Source organism: Heptranchias perlo, unplaced genomic scaffold, assembly GCF_035084215.1.
Source record: "Heptranchias perlo isolate sHepPer1 unplaced genomic scaffold, sHepPer1.hap1 HAP1_SCAFFOLD_428, whole genome shotgun sequence".
Taxonomy (NCBI): domain Eukaryota; kingdom Metazoa; phylum Chordata; class Chondrichthyes; order Hexanchiformes; family Hexanchidae; genus Heptranchias; species Heptranchias perlo.
The window spans coordinates 147877-164521 of NW_027139440.1; the positions used below are offsets into that span (position 1 = coordinate 147877).

Genomic DNA, 16645 nt, shown 5'->3' on the forward strand with positions numbered 1-16645 from the left:
GCATTGTGTTTTGATTTTTGTTCAGCATTGTATTTAGATTATTTTTCAGCATTCTATTTTGATTATTGTTCAGCATTGTATTTAGATTATTTTTCAGCATTGTATTTGGATTATTTTTCAGCATTGTGTTTAGATTATTTTTCAGCATTGTATTTAGATTATTTTTCAGCATTCTATTTTGATTGTAGTTGAGCATTGTATTTAGATTATAGTTCTGATGTGGAGATGCCGGTGATGGACTGGGGTGGACAAATGTAAGGAATCTTACAACACCAGGTTATAGTCCAACAATTTTATTTTAAAATCACAAGCTTTCGGAGATTATCTCCTTCGTCAGGTGAGTGAGTGAATGAGAGCTTCTCAAATCGCATATCTCATATTAGGCTGGGACACCATCACACCAATCAAAGGTGTGTTTGGTGTTCAGACAGGTTAGCCACGGAAAACAGTAGCTCCCAGTATGCTGAATACACATTGGGCCCGATTTTAGCAGGCCTGCGGGTTCCCAGCGGGTGGTCCTTCGGGAGTGTGGAAAACGCGAACCGCTAAATGAGTGCGCCCCCCGCGCGATCGCGGGATAATTGATTCCATTAAGCCGTGGTTACGGGTTCTCCGCTCCCCAGCTGCGCGCCGGCGGGCTGCGCATGCGCATTAACGTTATCGCGATGGTGGAGCTCTATTTAAAGGGGCAGTCCCCCAAAGCCCCTCCTGCTGCAAGCAAGAGGCATCACAGCATGGCGCACCCCAGGGGCAAGGCTGCGCCACGGTTCTCCGACTTCGCGCTGCAGCTGCATCTGGAGGGTGTGAGGAGGAGGAGGGACACGCTGTTCCCGACAGACGGACGCAAGTGCCCTGGCTCCGTCACCAGGAAGGCATGGGCAGGGGTGGCGGCGGAGGTCAGCAGCAGGGCCAACACCACCAGGACATGGGAGCAGTGCCGCAAGCGGTTCAATGACCTCACTAGGTCCGGCAAGGTGAGTACACCAACGCACCCTCCCACAACCCGTCTCCAACATCACACCAAACAGATCACAACCCCTCCTGCAGAGCCACTACAGCGCTCCCGCAGCAATCCTCACAGCCACTCACTCACCATCCTCATCGTGCCCACAAGTACCCACCGTCCCTGTCCCCACTCGAACACTACCACACACCCCAATCCCCATGCAATGGGATGGGCATGTGGCACACGCATCCTCCCATCCATCTGCCCCACGCTCAACCCACCCACACCGATGCTTGAGGCGTCTCACTATGCAATCTGCACTCACTCACGCATCTGTGTTTTGCCTTGACAGGAGAAGAGATGCAAGAACGCGCGAGAAAGGGCCCGCACCAGAGGGGGCCCGCCGCACGTGCTGGTACTTACGGATGCAGAGGTGGAGGCGCTCGACATCAGCGGAACGCAACATTGCCTCTCCGTGGCGGATGGCGAGTCTGGCGCTGCAGAAACGGCCGGTAAGGGAAAGCTGACACTCACCACTCATGATCGCGAATGATCTTAGCATCACCTGGCATCTGCCGCACCGCAACATTTGTGCACATGCCTGATATTGTCCTCTGTTCTCTTGCAGGGCCGTCTGCGAGCGCTGTGTGTGAGGAGGGCGATTCCTCAGAGGACATGGCGGTCTCTGAGGGTGCATCGTCACATATAAGCCAACCATCCACCAGCGCAGAGACACACACCTCGGTGGATCCCCCTCGCCAACTAGTTGGGGTTGCACATGGTGATTCACCGCGCACGTGTGAGCACGAGCAGACCCTGGTGGCAGGGGCAGCCGCAGAGGGTCCGCGTCGGTGGGAGCACTCATCTCCAGGCTCTGCTCAGCCGGACCCAGATGCTGAACCCAGGGGGCAACCAGTCAAAAGGAGAGTCGTCGAGGGGCACCAGCACATTGCCGAGGTACTGGCAGAGGTGCCACGCGCATTGTCCACGATCGCGCAGGTGATGGAGGAGTCCAACTCCTGCATGTGGGCATTGGTGGCACAGGTACAGGAGGGTATCGGCGACATAGTGTCGCGGGTAGGTGCGGGAACGCCTGCGGTGGAGGACAGGCTAGCCTCCCTCGAGCGTCACGCACAGCTCCACATCGAGTCCATGCAGGCCCTGACAACGGCTGTACGGATTCAGGGTGAGCAACATTCCGCCGCCATAAACAGACTGACGGATACATTGGAGGTGGCCTTGCAAGGCCTCACACATGCCATCCAAACTGTCGTCCAGCAGGGTGGAAGGGGTGATGTGGGCCGAGGCCACGAGAGGGATGATGGTGAACGGGGACATGGAAGCGGGGACGCTACTCAAGGTAACCCCCTCTCAACCAGTACCCGCAATGGTGCCTCCTCTCCAGGTGGCCGAGTCTGCCCCTGCACAGGTGCAGGAGGAGCAGTCTGTGGAGGTGCCCTCCCGGGCACCGAAACCCAGGGGGCGTCGGCTGAAAGCATCTACCAGGTCAGGGCACCAAGACGAGCAACCTGCCACTACCTCTGCTGGAGCCACAGGGGTAGCACTACGTAGGGGTACCCGTAAACGTAACCCAAGGGCGTTATAAGCACAAAGGGAATGCACCAGGGTGTCTGTTAATTTGTAATCTTTTTGTTTATAGTCGTTCACTATGTACATATTAAACGCAATCGTTCTCACCACTCCTGCCACCTCTCGTCCATTCTTCTGCGGCCTGTGCAATAGGTGGATGAACTGAAGGTGTTGATAAACACATGGGAGTATGATATTGTTGCTGTCACAGAGACATGGTTGAGGGAGGGGCAAGACTGGCAGCTCAATATTCCAGGGTACAGAATCTTCAGGCGAGACAGAGGGGGAGGTATAAGAGGAGGGGGGGTCGCAATATTAATTAAAGAATCAATTACTGCCATAAGGAGGGATGATATATTAGCAGGTTCCTCTAATGAGGCCATATGGGTGGAGCTTAAAAACAAAAAGGGGGCAAGCACTTTGATGGGAGTGTACTATAGACCCCCAAACAGTCAGGGGGAGATAGAGGAACAATTGTGTAGGCAAATCTCAGAAAATTGTGCAAATAATAGGGTAATAATAGTGGGGGATTTCAACTTCCCCAATATTAACTGGGATACTCAGAGTGTAAAAGGCTTAGAGGGTACAAAATTCTTAACGTGCATCCAGGAGAGCTTTTTGAGCCAGCATGTAGAAAGTCCTACAAGAGAGGGGGCGGTACTGGACCTAATTCTAGGGAATGTGGCCGGCCAAGTGGAAGAAGTGCTAGTAGGTGAGCACTTTGGTGACAGTGACCATAATTCGGTGAGATTTAAGGTGGTCATGGAAAAGGACAGGGAGGGGCCAGAAATAAAGGTTCTAAATATTGGGGGAAGGCCGATTTTAATAGGATAAGGCAGGATCTGGCCAAAATGGACTGGGATCAGCTGCTTGTAGGAAAATCCGCATCGGAGCAATGGGAGTCTTTCAGAAGGGAGACTGAGACCATACAATGGCAACATGTTCCCGTAAAGGTCAAGGGTGGTTCCAAGAACTCCAGGGAACCTTGGATGTCAGGGGATATACGAGAATGGATTAGGAAAAAAAGGAGGGCTTTTGGCAGATACAAAAGGCTAAAGACGGAGGAAGCCCGAGAGGAGTACAAAAAGTGCAGGGGGATACTTAAAAAAGAAATTAGGAGATCAAGGAGGGGCCATGAAATAACACTGGCGAGCAAAATAAAGGAAAATCCTAAGATGTTTTATAAGTATATTAAGGGTAAGAGGATGACTAGGGAAAAAATAGGGCCCATTAGGGACAAAAATGGCAATCTGTGTGTGGAGCCGGCAGATGTAGGAGGGGTTCTAAATGAATTTTTTGCATCTGTTTTCACTATGGAGAAGGACGATGTAGACATAGAAATACGGCAGGGGGACTGTGATATACTCGAACATATTAACATCGAGCGGGAGGAGGTATTGGCGGTTTTAGCAGGCCTAAAAATGGATAAATCCCAAGGCCCGGACGAAATGTATCCCAGGCTACTGTGTGAGGCAAAGGAGGAGATTGCGGGGGTTCTGACACATATATTCAGAACCTCTCTGGCCACAGGGGGTGTGCCAGAGGACTGGAGAACCGCTAATGTAATACCATTATTAAAGAAGGGGAGTAGGGAAAAACCGGGGAACTACAGGCCAGTGAGCCTAACATCAGTGGTAGGAAAATTATTGGAAAAAATTCTGAAGGACAAAATTAGTCTCCACTTGGAGAAGCAAGGATTAATCAGGGATAGTCAACATGGCTTTGTCAAGGGAAGATCATGTCCGACTAATTTGATTGAATTTTTTGAGGGGGTGACTAGGCGTGTGGATGAGGGTAACGCAGTGGATGTGGTATACATGGATTTCAGTAAGGCCTTCGATAAAGTCCCCCACAGGAGACTGGTCAAGAAGGTACGAGCCCATGGAATCCAGGGTGCCTTGGCACTTTGGATACAAAACTGGCTTAGTGGCAGAAGGCAGAGGGTGATGGTCGAAGGTTGTTTTTGTGACTGGAAGCCTGTGGCCAGTGGGGTACCACAGGGATCGGTGCTGGGTCCCTTGCTGTTTGTGGTCTACATTAACGACTTGGATATGAATGTAAAAGGTATGATCAGTAAGTTCGCTGATGATACAAAAATTGGTAGGGTGGTAAATAGCGAGGAGGATAGCCTCAGTCTGCAGGACGATATAGATGGGTTGGTCAGATGGGCGGAACAGTGGCAAATGGAATTTAACCCGGAAAAGTGCGAGGTGATGCACTTTGGAGGGACTAACAAGGCAAGGGAATACACAATGAATGGGAGGACCCTAGGCAAGACAGAGGGTCAGAGGGATCTTGGTGTGCAAGTTCACAGATCCCTGAAGGCGGCGGAACAGGTAGATAAGGTGGTAAAGAAGGCATATGGGATACTTGCCTTTATTAGCCGAGGCATAGAATATAAGAGCAAGGAGGTTATGATGGAGCTGTATAAAACACTGGTTTGGCCACAGCTGGAGTACTGTGTGCAGTTCTGGTCGCCACACTACAGGAAGGATGTGATCGCTTTGGAGAGGGTGAGAAGTGTTCCTGGTTCAACTGGTCCGTGGGTGGCACTCTACACCAGTATCCCCCACAATGATGGCATCGCTGTATTTTGATTATAGTTCAGCATTGTATTTTGATTATAATTCAGCATTGTATTTTGATTATAGTTCAGCATTGTATTTTGATTATAATTCAGCATTATAATTTGACTATAATTCAGCATTGTATTTTGACTATAATTCAGCATTGTATTTTGATCAAAGTTCAGTGTGGTACTTTGACAAAAGTTTAGCATTGTATTTTGACGAGAGACCGATATTGTATTTTGACTGTTGTTCAACATTGTAATTTGTTCAGCTTTGTCTTTTGACCTCAGTTCAAGGTACCCATCGTTCCTTCCTTATGAGCAGTAATCCCCACTGTCTCATCCTCCTCTCTCTCTGGCCTTGCTGCTCAGAGTGCACTCCATGGGCTAATCTCACCAACCTCCTTCCCGTCTCACTCAGCCCTACCATCGCTGCCCCCTTGGACTCTTCTCATCTCTGCATTTCCCTCCAGAATATCCATTCACTCATAAACAAGGCCCTTGCCATCCATGGCCTTATTGTGGATGATTGCATTGACATCATGGCTTTGACTGAACTTGGCTTATGGGTGGCGACACCTTGCCCCTTACATAGGAACATAGGAACAGGAGTAGGCCATTCAGCCGACTGAAGCCTTTCCGCCTGGCTATACCTTCCACCACCTGCCCTGCCCAAATAGTCGAGGTGGAGGTGTGGCCCTTATCACCAAATCGCCTAGGTCTGTCCCCCAACTCCTCTGGTACCTTCTCCTCCTTCGAGTACCTCACCTTGTTCCACCCCTCTCACCTCTCCTTTAAGGTCCTTGTTCTTTACCGGCCCCCAAGCCCCACCCCATGGTTCTCACTGAGATATCCTCACTGAGCGACTCATCCGTGGTATGATTTCAACCTCCATCTCAGCTCCCCTTCCTCTCCTCTTAATTCACTGCCTTCCTGTCCTCCCTAAACATCTTCCTTCATATAAACTCTCCTACCCATATTCACAGCCACCCCCTCAACCTTGCCATCTCTCGGGGCCTCTCTATTGCCATCGTCTCAATCACAGACAAGGCCACCTCTGATTACTTCCTTGTATCCCTCACCACCCGCATCCCCCTTCCAACCCCACTTCCTTCTGTGTCCGCCCCTGAAAAAAACTCTCCCCAAGTCATTTACGATGGCACTTTCAAACTCCCAACTATCTAGCCTTTGGTCCTGCATTTTCCACTGGATTTCTGCACTGTCGATCTGCTCAATCAGTCCCTTTGATGCCTTTGTCCTCAGTAAATCCCATACTTTCTTCCATTCTGGTCGTTCCTCTTGGTATGACCCCGATCTTTGCTCCCTCAAGTCCAAGGGATGCCAACATGAGCGTATCTGGTGCACAAATGGTTTAGCCACCCATCACCGTCAATAGATAAGTGGAGCGAGGGAGTGTACTGTTCCGTGAATAAAGGGAAACAGGAAGAGTCCGGCTACACTGTTTGTATTTAGATCACCGCCTGACACATCAATATGAAAAGTGCTACCATCCAACTGAGCTTACAAAGCATCTGATTGATAAGCATTTTTACAACTTATTTCTGAATGGCAAAACCTCTCAGACTTACTAATGCTCTTACTATCTTTTTTGTCTTCCTTTGCTGATCTTAATATCTCTCCCAGTCCCCTGGATCTGCACTATTCTTTGCACTTTTGTATGCTGTTTCCTTTAGTTTTATGTTACTGCTTATGTCTTCTGTTGACTGTGGATGTTTTATTTGGTAAGTAGAGTTCTTGCCCCTCGGGGGTATATATCCATTGTTTCCTGCCCATCAGCCAATTTCTAATCTTTACCCAAGATTTACCCTGAATCCCCAAATCTTTGAGCTTAACTTTTGCCCTTTCGTGACAAACTTTGTCAAAGGCCTTCTATAAGTCCAAGTACAACATGTCATAGGTCAACATTACCACAGTCCACTTGGAATGTCATTTCCTCAAAGAATTTAAGGAGGTTGGTTGTGCAGAATCTTCCCCTTCTGAAACCAGTTATTATTGTACAGATAATCTTCAAGTTTACACTGATAATCGTTCCATTGCTTAACATGGGATTGAAGTATAACTAATGGGTCTGCAGTTGTTTGTGTCCGTTTTGTCCCCTTTTTGAACATGGGCACCACATCAGCCTGTTTCCAATGTACGGGTACCTCCCCAGCGACCAGTGACTCCGGCATAATGATTGTCAGTGCCTCACAAATCTCCACCCTAGTCTCTCAGCACTCTGGGATAAGTACTGCCTGTTTGTGAGGGTTTATTGTTTTTGAGTCCTTGTCAGACACGTGGCTGACCAAAAACAAAAAATAACCTGACCTGGGAGTGCCTGATGGTGACATTGTGCAGGGAAATGTTATCCTCTATCAAACCAGTTATATGTCTGACCTGGGAGTGCCTGATGGTGACATTGTGCAGGGAAATGTTATCCTCCATCAAACCAGTTATATGTCTGACCTGGGAGTGCCTGATGGTGACATTAGGAGCCAATATATAATCAGGTAGTTCCGTTCTCAGCAGTGACATCCCTCACCCCATTGAACAGAAAGTAAAATCACCAAAATAATAACTAATAATATTAGTCGGAAGTGCTTTGAAACTCAAATGGTTCCAAAAATGATGATCTTACATAGAATTACATAGAATGTACAAAACAGAAACAGGCCATTTGGCCCAACAGGCCCATATTGGTGTTTATGCTCCACACGAGCCTCCTCCCACCCTTCTTCATCTAACCCCATCAAAATATCCTTTTCCTTTCTCCCTTGTGTTTATCGAACTTCTCCTTAAATGCATCACCTTGGTAGCAACCCCATTCCAGGAATCCAACCTGAATGAAAATCCCAGCCAGACGATGACATGAGGTCCACACCTCAACTTTGGTTCAATTTTCTCCCCCTCGCCCTCCTGAAACCTCATCCTTCATCAGTAAGTGCATTTGGTCCAGTGGTACAAAGTACACGGGAGCTTCCAGACACAAATGCAATACATTTTCCACAAATTAACAATATGATTAATGATCTGAACTCTTTCTCGACAATTCAAAGGATGTTATTTTTAAAATTCGTAACAAAATATTATAATTCATTTAAATTAGGTACACTGCACATGCTCAGACTGCACGGTCCAAATTCAGCTCCCACCATTGGCCAAAATATCAAGGCCAAGTCCTGGATTTTGGGAAAAGCTGAAGCCTTCAAGTAAAAACTTTATTGAACGCATTAAGAGACAATTCAATGGACAAATGTATCCATTGAACCTTCCTAACCCGAATGTTATTGTGAATTACAGAATTTTAATTTACATTTGTTTAAATCCTTGTTTGGCTCATTAGAAAAAAATGGCAGATGGAAAAATGATCAAAGCATTTGGGAATTGAGCGACCAGATGCCCATTCAGAGTTAGGAGTTTACACGGGGAAATGCCATTATAAATGTGAACAATTTTACAACACCAAGTTATAGTCCAGCAATTTTATTTTAAATTCACAAGCTTTCGGAGATTTTCTCCTTCCTCAGGCAAATGTTTCAAGAGCTCCTTGAAGCCTACGCATTTATACATATTGAACAATACATGGTGTTTACAGACTGCCCCTGCAACTGCCCGTTGCCAAGGCAATCACCGTGTTCAGACAGAGAGGTGTCACCTGCAGAACCCCCGAATACACATTCAACAAAAAAACAAACAGGGAAAAAAAACAGAGAAAAAAAAACACAGAGAGAGGCAGAAACATCCGGAAGGCAGAGAGAGCCAGCAATGGCCATCCCCACACCTCCACTACTCGCCTTTAAACAGCCACCCAACCTCAAACAGACCATCGTTCGCAGCAAACTACCTAGCTTTCAAGAGAACAGCGTCCACGACGCCACACAACCCTGCCACGGTAACCTCTGCAAGACATGCCAGATCATCGACACAGATACCACCATCACACGAGATGACACCACCCACCAGGTGCATGGTTCATACTCCTGTGACTCGGCCAACGTTGTCTACCTCATACGTTGCAGGAAAGGATGCCCCAGAGCATGGTACATTGGCGAGACCATGCAGACGCTGCGACAACGGATGAACGGACACCGCGCAACAATCGCCAAACAGGAGGGTTCCCTCCCAGTCGGGGAACACTTCAGCAGTCATGGACATTCATCCACCGACCTTCGGGTAAGCGTACTCCAAGGCGGCCTTCGAGACACACGACAACGCAAAATCGTCGAGCAGAAATTGATAGCCAAGTTCCGCACCCATGAGGACGGCCTCAACCGGGATCTTGGGTTCATGTCACGCTACACGTTACCCCACCAGCGAACAAATGTTATCTGTTTTTAATATAATGGGTCATTTGCTGGCTCTCTCTGCCTTCCGGATGTTTCTGCCTCTCTCTGTGTTTTTTTTTCTCTGTTTTTTTTCCCTGTTTGTTTTTTTGTTGAATGTGTATTCGGGGGTTCTGCAGGTGACACCTCTCTGTCTGAACACGGTGATTGCCTTGGCAACGGGCAGTTGCAGGGGCAGTCTGTAAACACCATGTATTGTTCAATATGTATAAATGCGTAGGCTTCAAGGAGCTCTTGAAACATTTGCCTGAGGAAGGAGAAAATCTCCGAAAGCTTGTGAATTTAAAATAAAATTGCTGGACCATAACTTGGTGTTGTAAAATTGTTTACAATTGTCAAGCCCAGTCCATCACCGGCATCTCCACATCATTATAAATGTGGACATAGGAATTTATAAAGGGAAAAAGTTCACACAAAAATGTGACAAAACGTAAATCCATGGGAAGAGTTTTTAATGATTATGGATATGTAGCTCCAAATAATTCATTCCATTCTCTTCAAACTCCATTAATTTATTTCATGCTCTTCTTCCAACTCCATCATTTATCTAATTCTCCCCGAAGCCTCAGTGATTGATCTTATTGAAGATCTTTCCTCCTTTTCATCGCAAAACTCAAAAGTCTTTTCCCCATCAACCGACCCCACGCTCCGATTAACCTGGAGCACGGCACGGGGCTGGGAGCAGTGCCGGTGCAACACAGCGGGAGCTGGCGGGACCGGGAGTCCCCGAGTCCGGATCGAGCCGGCGGGACCGGGAGTCCCCGAGTCCGGATCGAGCCGGCGGGACCGGGAGTCCCCGAGTCCGGATCGAGCCGGCGGGACCGGGAGTCCCCGAGTCCGGATCGAGCCGGCTGATGTGCCCGCTCACTGTGTCCCGGAGCCGGAGTTACTGAGCAAGACTGAGCCCGGAAACATTTGTAATTCTCAGCGAGCGATTGGCCGCGGTTTTGATCGACTTGTGACACATCATTGGGAAACGAAAGTGGAACCTCGGGCGGGAGAGATCAGAAAGCCCAGCAACAGGAGCTCGAACCTCCATCCCGGTAAGTGTGAGAATTAGTGTAACTGTACAATCAGTGAGTGAGAATTAGTGTAACTGTACAATCAGTGAGTGAGAATTAGTGTAACTGTACAATCAGTGAGTGTGAGAATTAGTGTAACTGTACAATTAGTGAGTGAGAATTAGTGTAACTGTACAATTAGTGAGTGAGAATTAGTGTAACTGTACAATTAGTGAGTGAGAACTGGTGTAACTACAATTAGCGAGTGTGAGAATTGGTGTGACTACAATTAGCGAGTGTGAGAATTGGTGTAACTACAATTGGTGAGTGTGAGAATTGGTGTAAACTACAATGAGCGAGTGTGAGAATTGGTGTAACTGTGTCAGTGCTCACTTGTTTGCTCACAGCTCCCCTCTCTATCTCTATGGTTTCACCCCCAGTCTCTGGTATGAAAGTGTGTCCCAGGAGTAACCAGGGCCATTCATTCTGTGCCAGTCCCCAATGTGCTGCTTGGGGCCAGTTTTTAAGAACGTGCTTTGTATTAAGATCGATACATGAGCCTGTGCTCGGTTTAAATGCACGAAGTGCACTCCTCGCAGACTGAGGAAGCGGTGGATGCTTCTTAGAGCAGCAGAGAGGGTTTGGGCGTGAAATGTGCAGATCTCCCTCCATCTCTCACACACCAGACGTGGGAGGAACTAACCGCCAGAGCAGGGGCTGAGAATCGCAGAAATCAAATCAAAACGGCAACTGCAAGAATTTACAGCAGATCTACTGCACTTGAAAGAACCACAGTCGCAGGCAATTCGGCCCATCATATCTGTGCCAACCCTTTGCCAGAGGAATCCAGAACTAATCTCACCGCTCCGCTCTCCCCATAGCCCTGGATCAATCCCAAACTAATCCCACTGCCCCACTCACTCCCCATAACTCTGTATCACCCTAAACTAATCCCACTGCCCCACTCTCTCCCCATAGCCCTGGATCAATCCCAAACTAATCCCACTGCCCCACTCCCTCCCCATAGCCCTGCATCAATCCCAAACTAATCCCACTGCCCCACTCCCTCCCCATAGCCCTGGATCAATCCCAAACTAATCCCACTGCCCCACTCCCTCCCCATAGCCCTGGATCAATCCCAAACTAGAATCATAGAATCATAGAATCATAGAAGTTACAACATGGAAACAGGCCCTTCGGCCCAACATGTCCATGTCGCCCAGTTTATACCACTAAGCTAGTCCCAATTGCCTGCACTTGGCCCATATCCCTCGATACCCATCTTCCCCATGTAACTGTCCAAATGCTTTTTAAAAGACAAAATTGTACCCGCCTCTACTACTGCCTCTGGCAGCTCGTTCCAGACACTCACCACCCTTTGAGTGAAAAAATTGCCCCTCTGGATCCTTTTGTATCTCTCCCCTCTCACCTTAAATCTGTGCCCCCTCGTTATAGACTCCCCTACCTTTGGGAAAAGATTTTGACTATCGACCTTATCTATGCCCCTCATTATTTTATAGACTTCTATAAGATCACCCCTTAACCTCCTACTCTCCAGGGAATAAAGTCCCAGTCTGTCTAACCTCTCCCTGTAAGTCAAACCATCAAGTCCCGGTAGCATCCTAGTAAATCTTTTCTGCACTCTTTCTAGTTTAATAATATCCTTTCTATAATAGGGTGACCAGAACTGTACACAGTACTCCAAGTGTGGCCTCACCAATGCCCTGTACAACTTCAACAAGACATCCCAACTCCTGCATTCAATGTTCTGACCAATGAAACCAAGCATGCTGAATGCCTTCTTCACCACCCTATCCACCTGTGACTCCACTTTCAAGGAGCTATGAACCTGTACTCCCAGATCTCTTTGTTCTATAACTCTCCCCAACGCCCTACCATTAACGGAGTAGGTCCTGGCCCGATTCGATCTACCAAAATGCATCACCTCACATTTATCTAAATTAAACTCCATCTGCCATTCATCGGCCCACTGGCCCAATTTATCAAGATCCCGTTGCAATCCTAGATAACCTTCTTCACTGTCCACAATGCCACCAATCTTGGTGTCATCTGCAAACTTACTAACCATGCCTCCTAAATTCTCATCCAAATCATTAATATAAATAACAAATAACAGCGGACCCAGCACCGATCCCTGAGGCACACCGCTGGACATAGGCATCCAGTTTGAAAAACAACCCTCGACAACCACCCTCTGTCTTCTGTCGTCAAGCCAATTTTGTATCCAATTGGCTACCTCACCTTGGATCCCATGAGATTTAACCTTATGTAACAACCTACCATGCGGTACCTTGTCAAATGCTTTGCTGAAGTCCATGTAGACCACGTCTACTGCACAGCCCTCATCTATCTTCTTGGTTACCCCTTCAAAAAACTCAATCAAATTCGTGAGACACTGATCCCACTGCCCCACTCCCTCCCCCTCCCCATAGCCCTGTATCAATCCCAAGCTAATCCCACTGCCCCACTCCCTCCCCATAGCCCTGTATCATCCCAAACTAATCCCACTGCCCCACTCTCTCCCCATAGCCCTGGATCAATCCCAAACTAATCCCACTGCCCCACTCCCTCCCCAAAGCCCTGGATCAATCCCAAACTAATCCTACTGCCCCACTCCCTCCCCATAGCCCTGGATCAATCCCAAACTAATCCCACTGCCCCACTCCCTCCCCATAGCCCTGGATCAATCCCAAACTAATCCCACTGCCCCACTCTCTCCCCATAGCCCTGGATCAATCCCAAACTAATCCCACTGCCCCACTCCCTCCCCATAGCCCTGGATCAATCCCAAACTAATCCCACTGCCCCACTCCCTCCCCATAGTCCTATATTAATCCCAAACTAATCCCACTGCCTTGCTCTGGCTATATCCCTGTATCATCCTCGGTTCTGTTAGTTGCAGTTGGTAGAGACTCTTTTTAAGCAGACTGTAAATAGACCTTGTTTGCTTTGCTGTTTGCTGAGTAAATAAACTTTGCTTTGTTTGCTGTAAAACACACTGGCCGCAAATCCTGCCTGTCGTAAGTCCCGATCCGCCTCCAACTGATTGGCTGACACAGTGGTGTCAATAGACTCTCCGATCTTCCTCTGCTTCAAGCATTTATCCAATTTTCCCTCAAACATGTGATGGTCTCTGCACATCCTCTCCCAGTGTCCTGACCAATATTTATCCCTCAACCAACATCACGAAAAAACAGATTTGGGCAGAAATTGCGTGGAGCGGTGAAGTCATGGTTACCACCGCTCTATAGTTTTAAATTAACGAGCTTGCTTACTGCAGTCTTTATTTTGGGCACTTCCTCAGATAGGAAGTGGAGAAGAGCTCAGCGTCAGTTCAAGTGAAGAGGAACATGCTTTCCCCTCGAACAATCAGATTGCAGCTCCCAAACTGTTTCTGCAGGAACTGAATTAAAACCAATTTAAAAACAGTTATAGACCGCAAATAAAAAGTCCAGGCCAGAAATAATTGAAGTAAAGATCGCAGTAAGCAAGCTCGTTAATTTAAATAAGAGACAGAAGGGAAAAGTTTAAAACAAAAAGTAAAATTTTTTAATTTAAATTTTTTTTAATGACCAAAAACTACTAAAATAAGGAGTAATGAGATCCACATTTTTAAAAGTTAATTTTCAGTTGTTTGGCAGTCATTAAGACTTACCGCGCTGTTAAAACTTAGATTAGACCTGGTATTTTTAAGCGTACCTCTTTAATGGCGATATTACTTACTTTCCAACTGGGCAGATGAGCATGTTGGCCTTTTCAATGATTTCACAGATTGCAGCGTGCAAGATCCCTTTAATTAGAAGCTGTCGTATCGCTGACGAACCAGGAGGAGCAAGTTCCGGATTTCCACGTTTCACTGCGCATGTGCGAATGCCGGAAACTTGCTCCTCCATTTCGCCACGATCAAAGGTGAACGCTGTTGAGCTCAGCATTCTTTTCCAAGCAATTTCTGGCCCATTATCTCACCATTTCTTATTGCTGTTTGTGGGACCTTGCTGTGCACAATTTGTCCATGTTGCCCTATATTACACCAGTGACTACACTTCAAAAACACTTCATTGGCTGTGCAGCAATTTGGAATGTCCTGAGGTTGTGAAGGATGCTATACACATGCAAGTTCTTTTTTAAACCCTTCCACCTGTCCACTTCCCTCTCCTCTTTTAAGATCCTCCTCAGAACACATCTCTTTGACCAAGCTTGGTGAACCTCAACTTCTAAAGGGCACTTTACAAAGTCCCTCATGAAAGGCTATTAATTAAACTTAAAAGTTAGGGGATACAAGGTAAAGTCTAGGAATAGACAAAGAACTGGTTGAAGGGTAGAAAGCAATGAGTATTTGGCAGAGGAGTTTGGTTTTGTGGGTTGAAGTACTGACGGGAGTGACCCAGGGCTCGGTGTTCTCATTTACGTAAATGACTTGGACTCAGAAACCCAATGCAACGTAGTCAAACTTACTGATGATTCAAAACACGGAAGGGCAGTGGGATTGGAGGAAACAGCTCAAAAATTACAGAGTGAGTTCAACAAAATAAACATGTGAACAGAGTGATGGCAAATAAAACTTAAAGCAGACAAGTGTAAAGTACTGCATGTAGGACGGAAAAGTAAACCATACACGTACTCCACAAATGGTGCGGAAATAGCTAAGGATGAAGTGGAAAGAGACCTAGGAGTCACAGTAAATTCAACACTCAACACACTGTAGAGCAGCAGTCAACAAAACCAATAGAATGTTGAATTACAGAGCCAAAACAGTGAATACAAGTCCGAGAAAGTCATGATCGTACTGTACAGGGTTCTTGCCAGACTCCACCTTGACTATTGAGTCCAGTATTGGTCACAGAGACACAAGAGAGACATTCAAGTGCTGTAGGCAATGTAGAGAAGAGCCACAAGGCTGATCTCCAGTCCCCAGGGTCGGGTCTGGGATGTGAGGAAAGACTGGAGAAACTTGGAATTTTCAGCCTGAAAAGAAGGCATGCATCTGAGAGGTGATCTTATCGAGGGATATAAGATTGGGAGTAAGACAAGGAAACAAAGGTTCAACTCGTGAAAGGCAACTTCAAGACTAATATCAAGGAGTTCTTCTCAAAGAGTAATTAAACATGGGATGGACTTTAGTTACATTTCCCCTTCACCCCTGAGTGATTGTACTCCCTCTGATTCTTTTACTGTTAGAACTGGTTAGAATGTGTAACTTAGAAGGAGGAGTTGAGGTGACGAGCATAGATGCTGGTAAGGAGGGGGGAGCAGGGGGAGGCTCGTGTGGAGCATAAGCACCGACATAGACCTGTTCAGCCGAATGGCCAGTTTCTGTGCTGTACGTTCTTTTGAATTCTATGTAAGCCTGAAGCTGTGATGTTGTATCGTTCATCGAAGAATGGAAGGAGCTGCAATGGAGACTTTCGGTTAATTCCAACAGCTAACGCAATGCTCATTCATTGGACATGTCATTGAAAGCTTACCAAGATACCAAGTCTGATAGAGACGTTTGTGAAAGATTCACCAGAATGTTACCAGGGCTCCAAAGATTTAATTATGAGGAGAGATTACATAAACTAAGCTTTTATTCCCTGGAATATAGAAGGATAAGGGGTGATTTGATTGAGGTTTTTAGGATTTTGAAAGGGTAGATAGAGAGAAACTTTTTCTGCTGGTGGGGGAGTCCAGGACAAGGGGATATAACCTTAAAAATCAGAGCCAGGCCATTCAGGAGAGAAGTTAGGAAACACTTCTTCACACAAAGGGTGGTAGAAGTGTGGAACTCTCACCCACAAAAAGCTCAATTCATAATTTTAAATCTGAGATCGATAGGTTTTTTGCTAGCCAAGGGTATTAAGAGTTACGGAGCCAAGGCGGGGACTCACAAATGAAACTAACTTAAGAGGCAAAAAATCTAGAGTAAGAAGGAAAGAAAAGGCCAAAAATATATCACCATCCATTGTTTCTGATCAAACTTTTCTCCAGTTTAGTGCTTGGACTTTCTGTCTGTACTTAACAACAGCACTGGTCAAATCAAAAATTGGAAAACCGTTTCAAAGCAAGATTACGTCCATGCTCGTAACAATGCGAGCCCATGCTTGTAATGATACCAGGCCAAGTTTGTAATAATGCAGGCCACACATAGGAGTGGGAGTAGGCCATTCAGCCCCTCGAGCCTGTTCCACCATCCAAT

General features: G+C 46.9%; 1 protein-coding gene across 1 annotated transcript in view; it reads left to right on the top strand.

Annotated features, from left to right (window-relative positions):
- Positions 1 to 734: 734 nt before the first annotated feature.
- Positions 735 to 16645, top strand: part of LOC137312361 (uncharacterized) — a gene marked incomplete at its 3' end in the record, with an annotated part of 48636 nt that continues 32725 nt past the window's right edge. Inside the window, exons 1-3 of the mRNA XM_067978936.1 lie at positions 735 to 803; positions 1299 to 1458; positions 10012 to 10491. Coding sequence (XP_067835037.1) covers positions 735 to 803; positions 1299 to 1458; positions 10012 to 10491 — 709 coding nt within the window. The remainder of the gene's footprint in view (positions 804 to 1298; positions 1459 to 10011; positions 10492 to 16645) is intronic.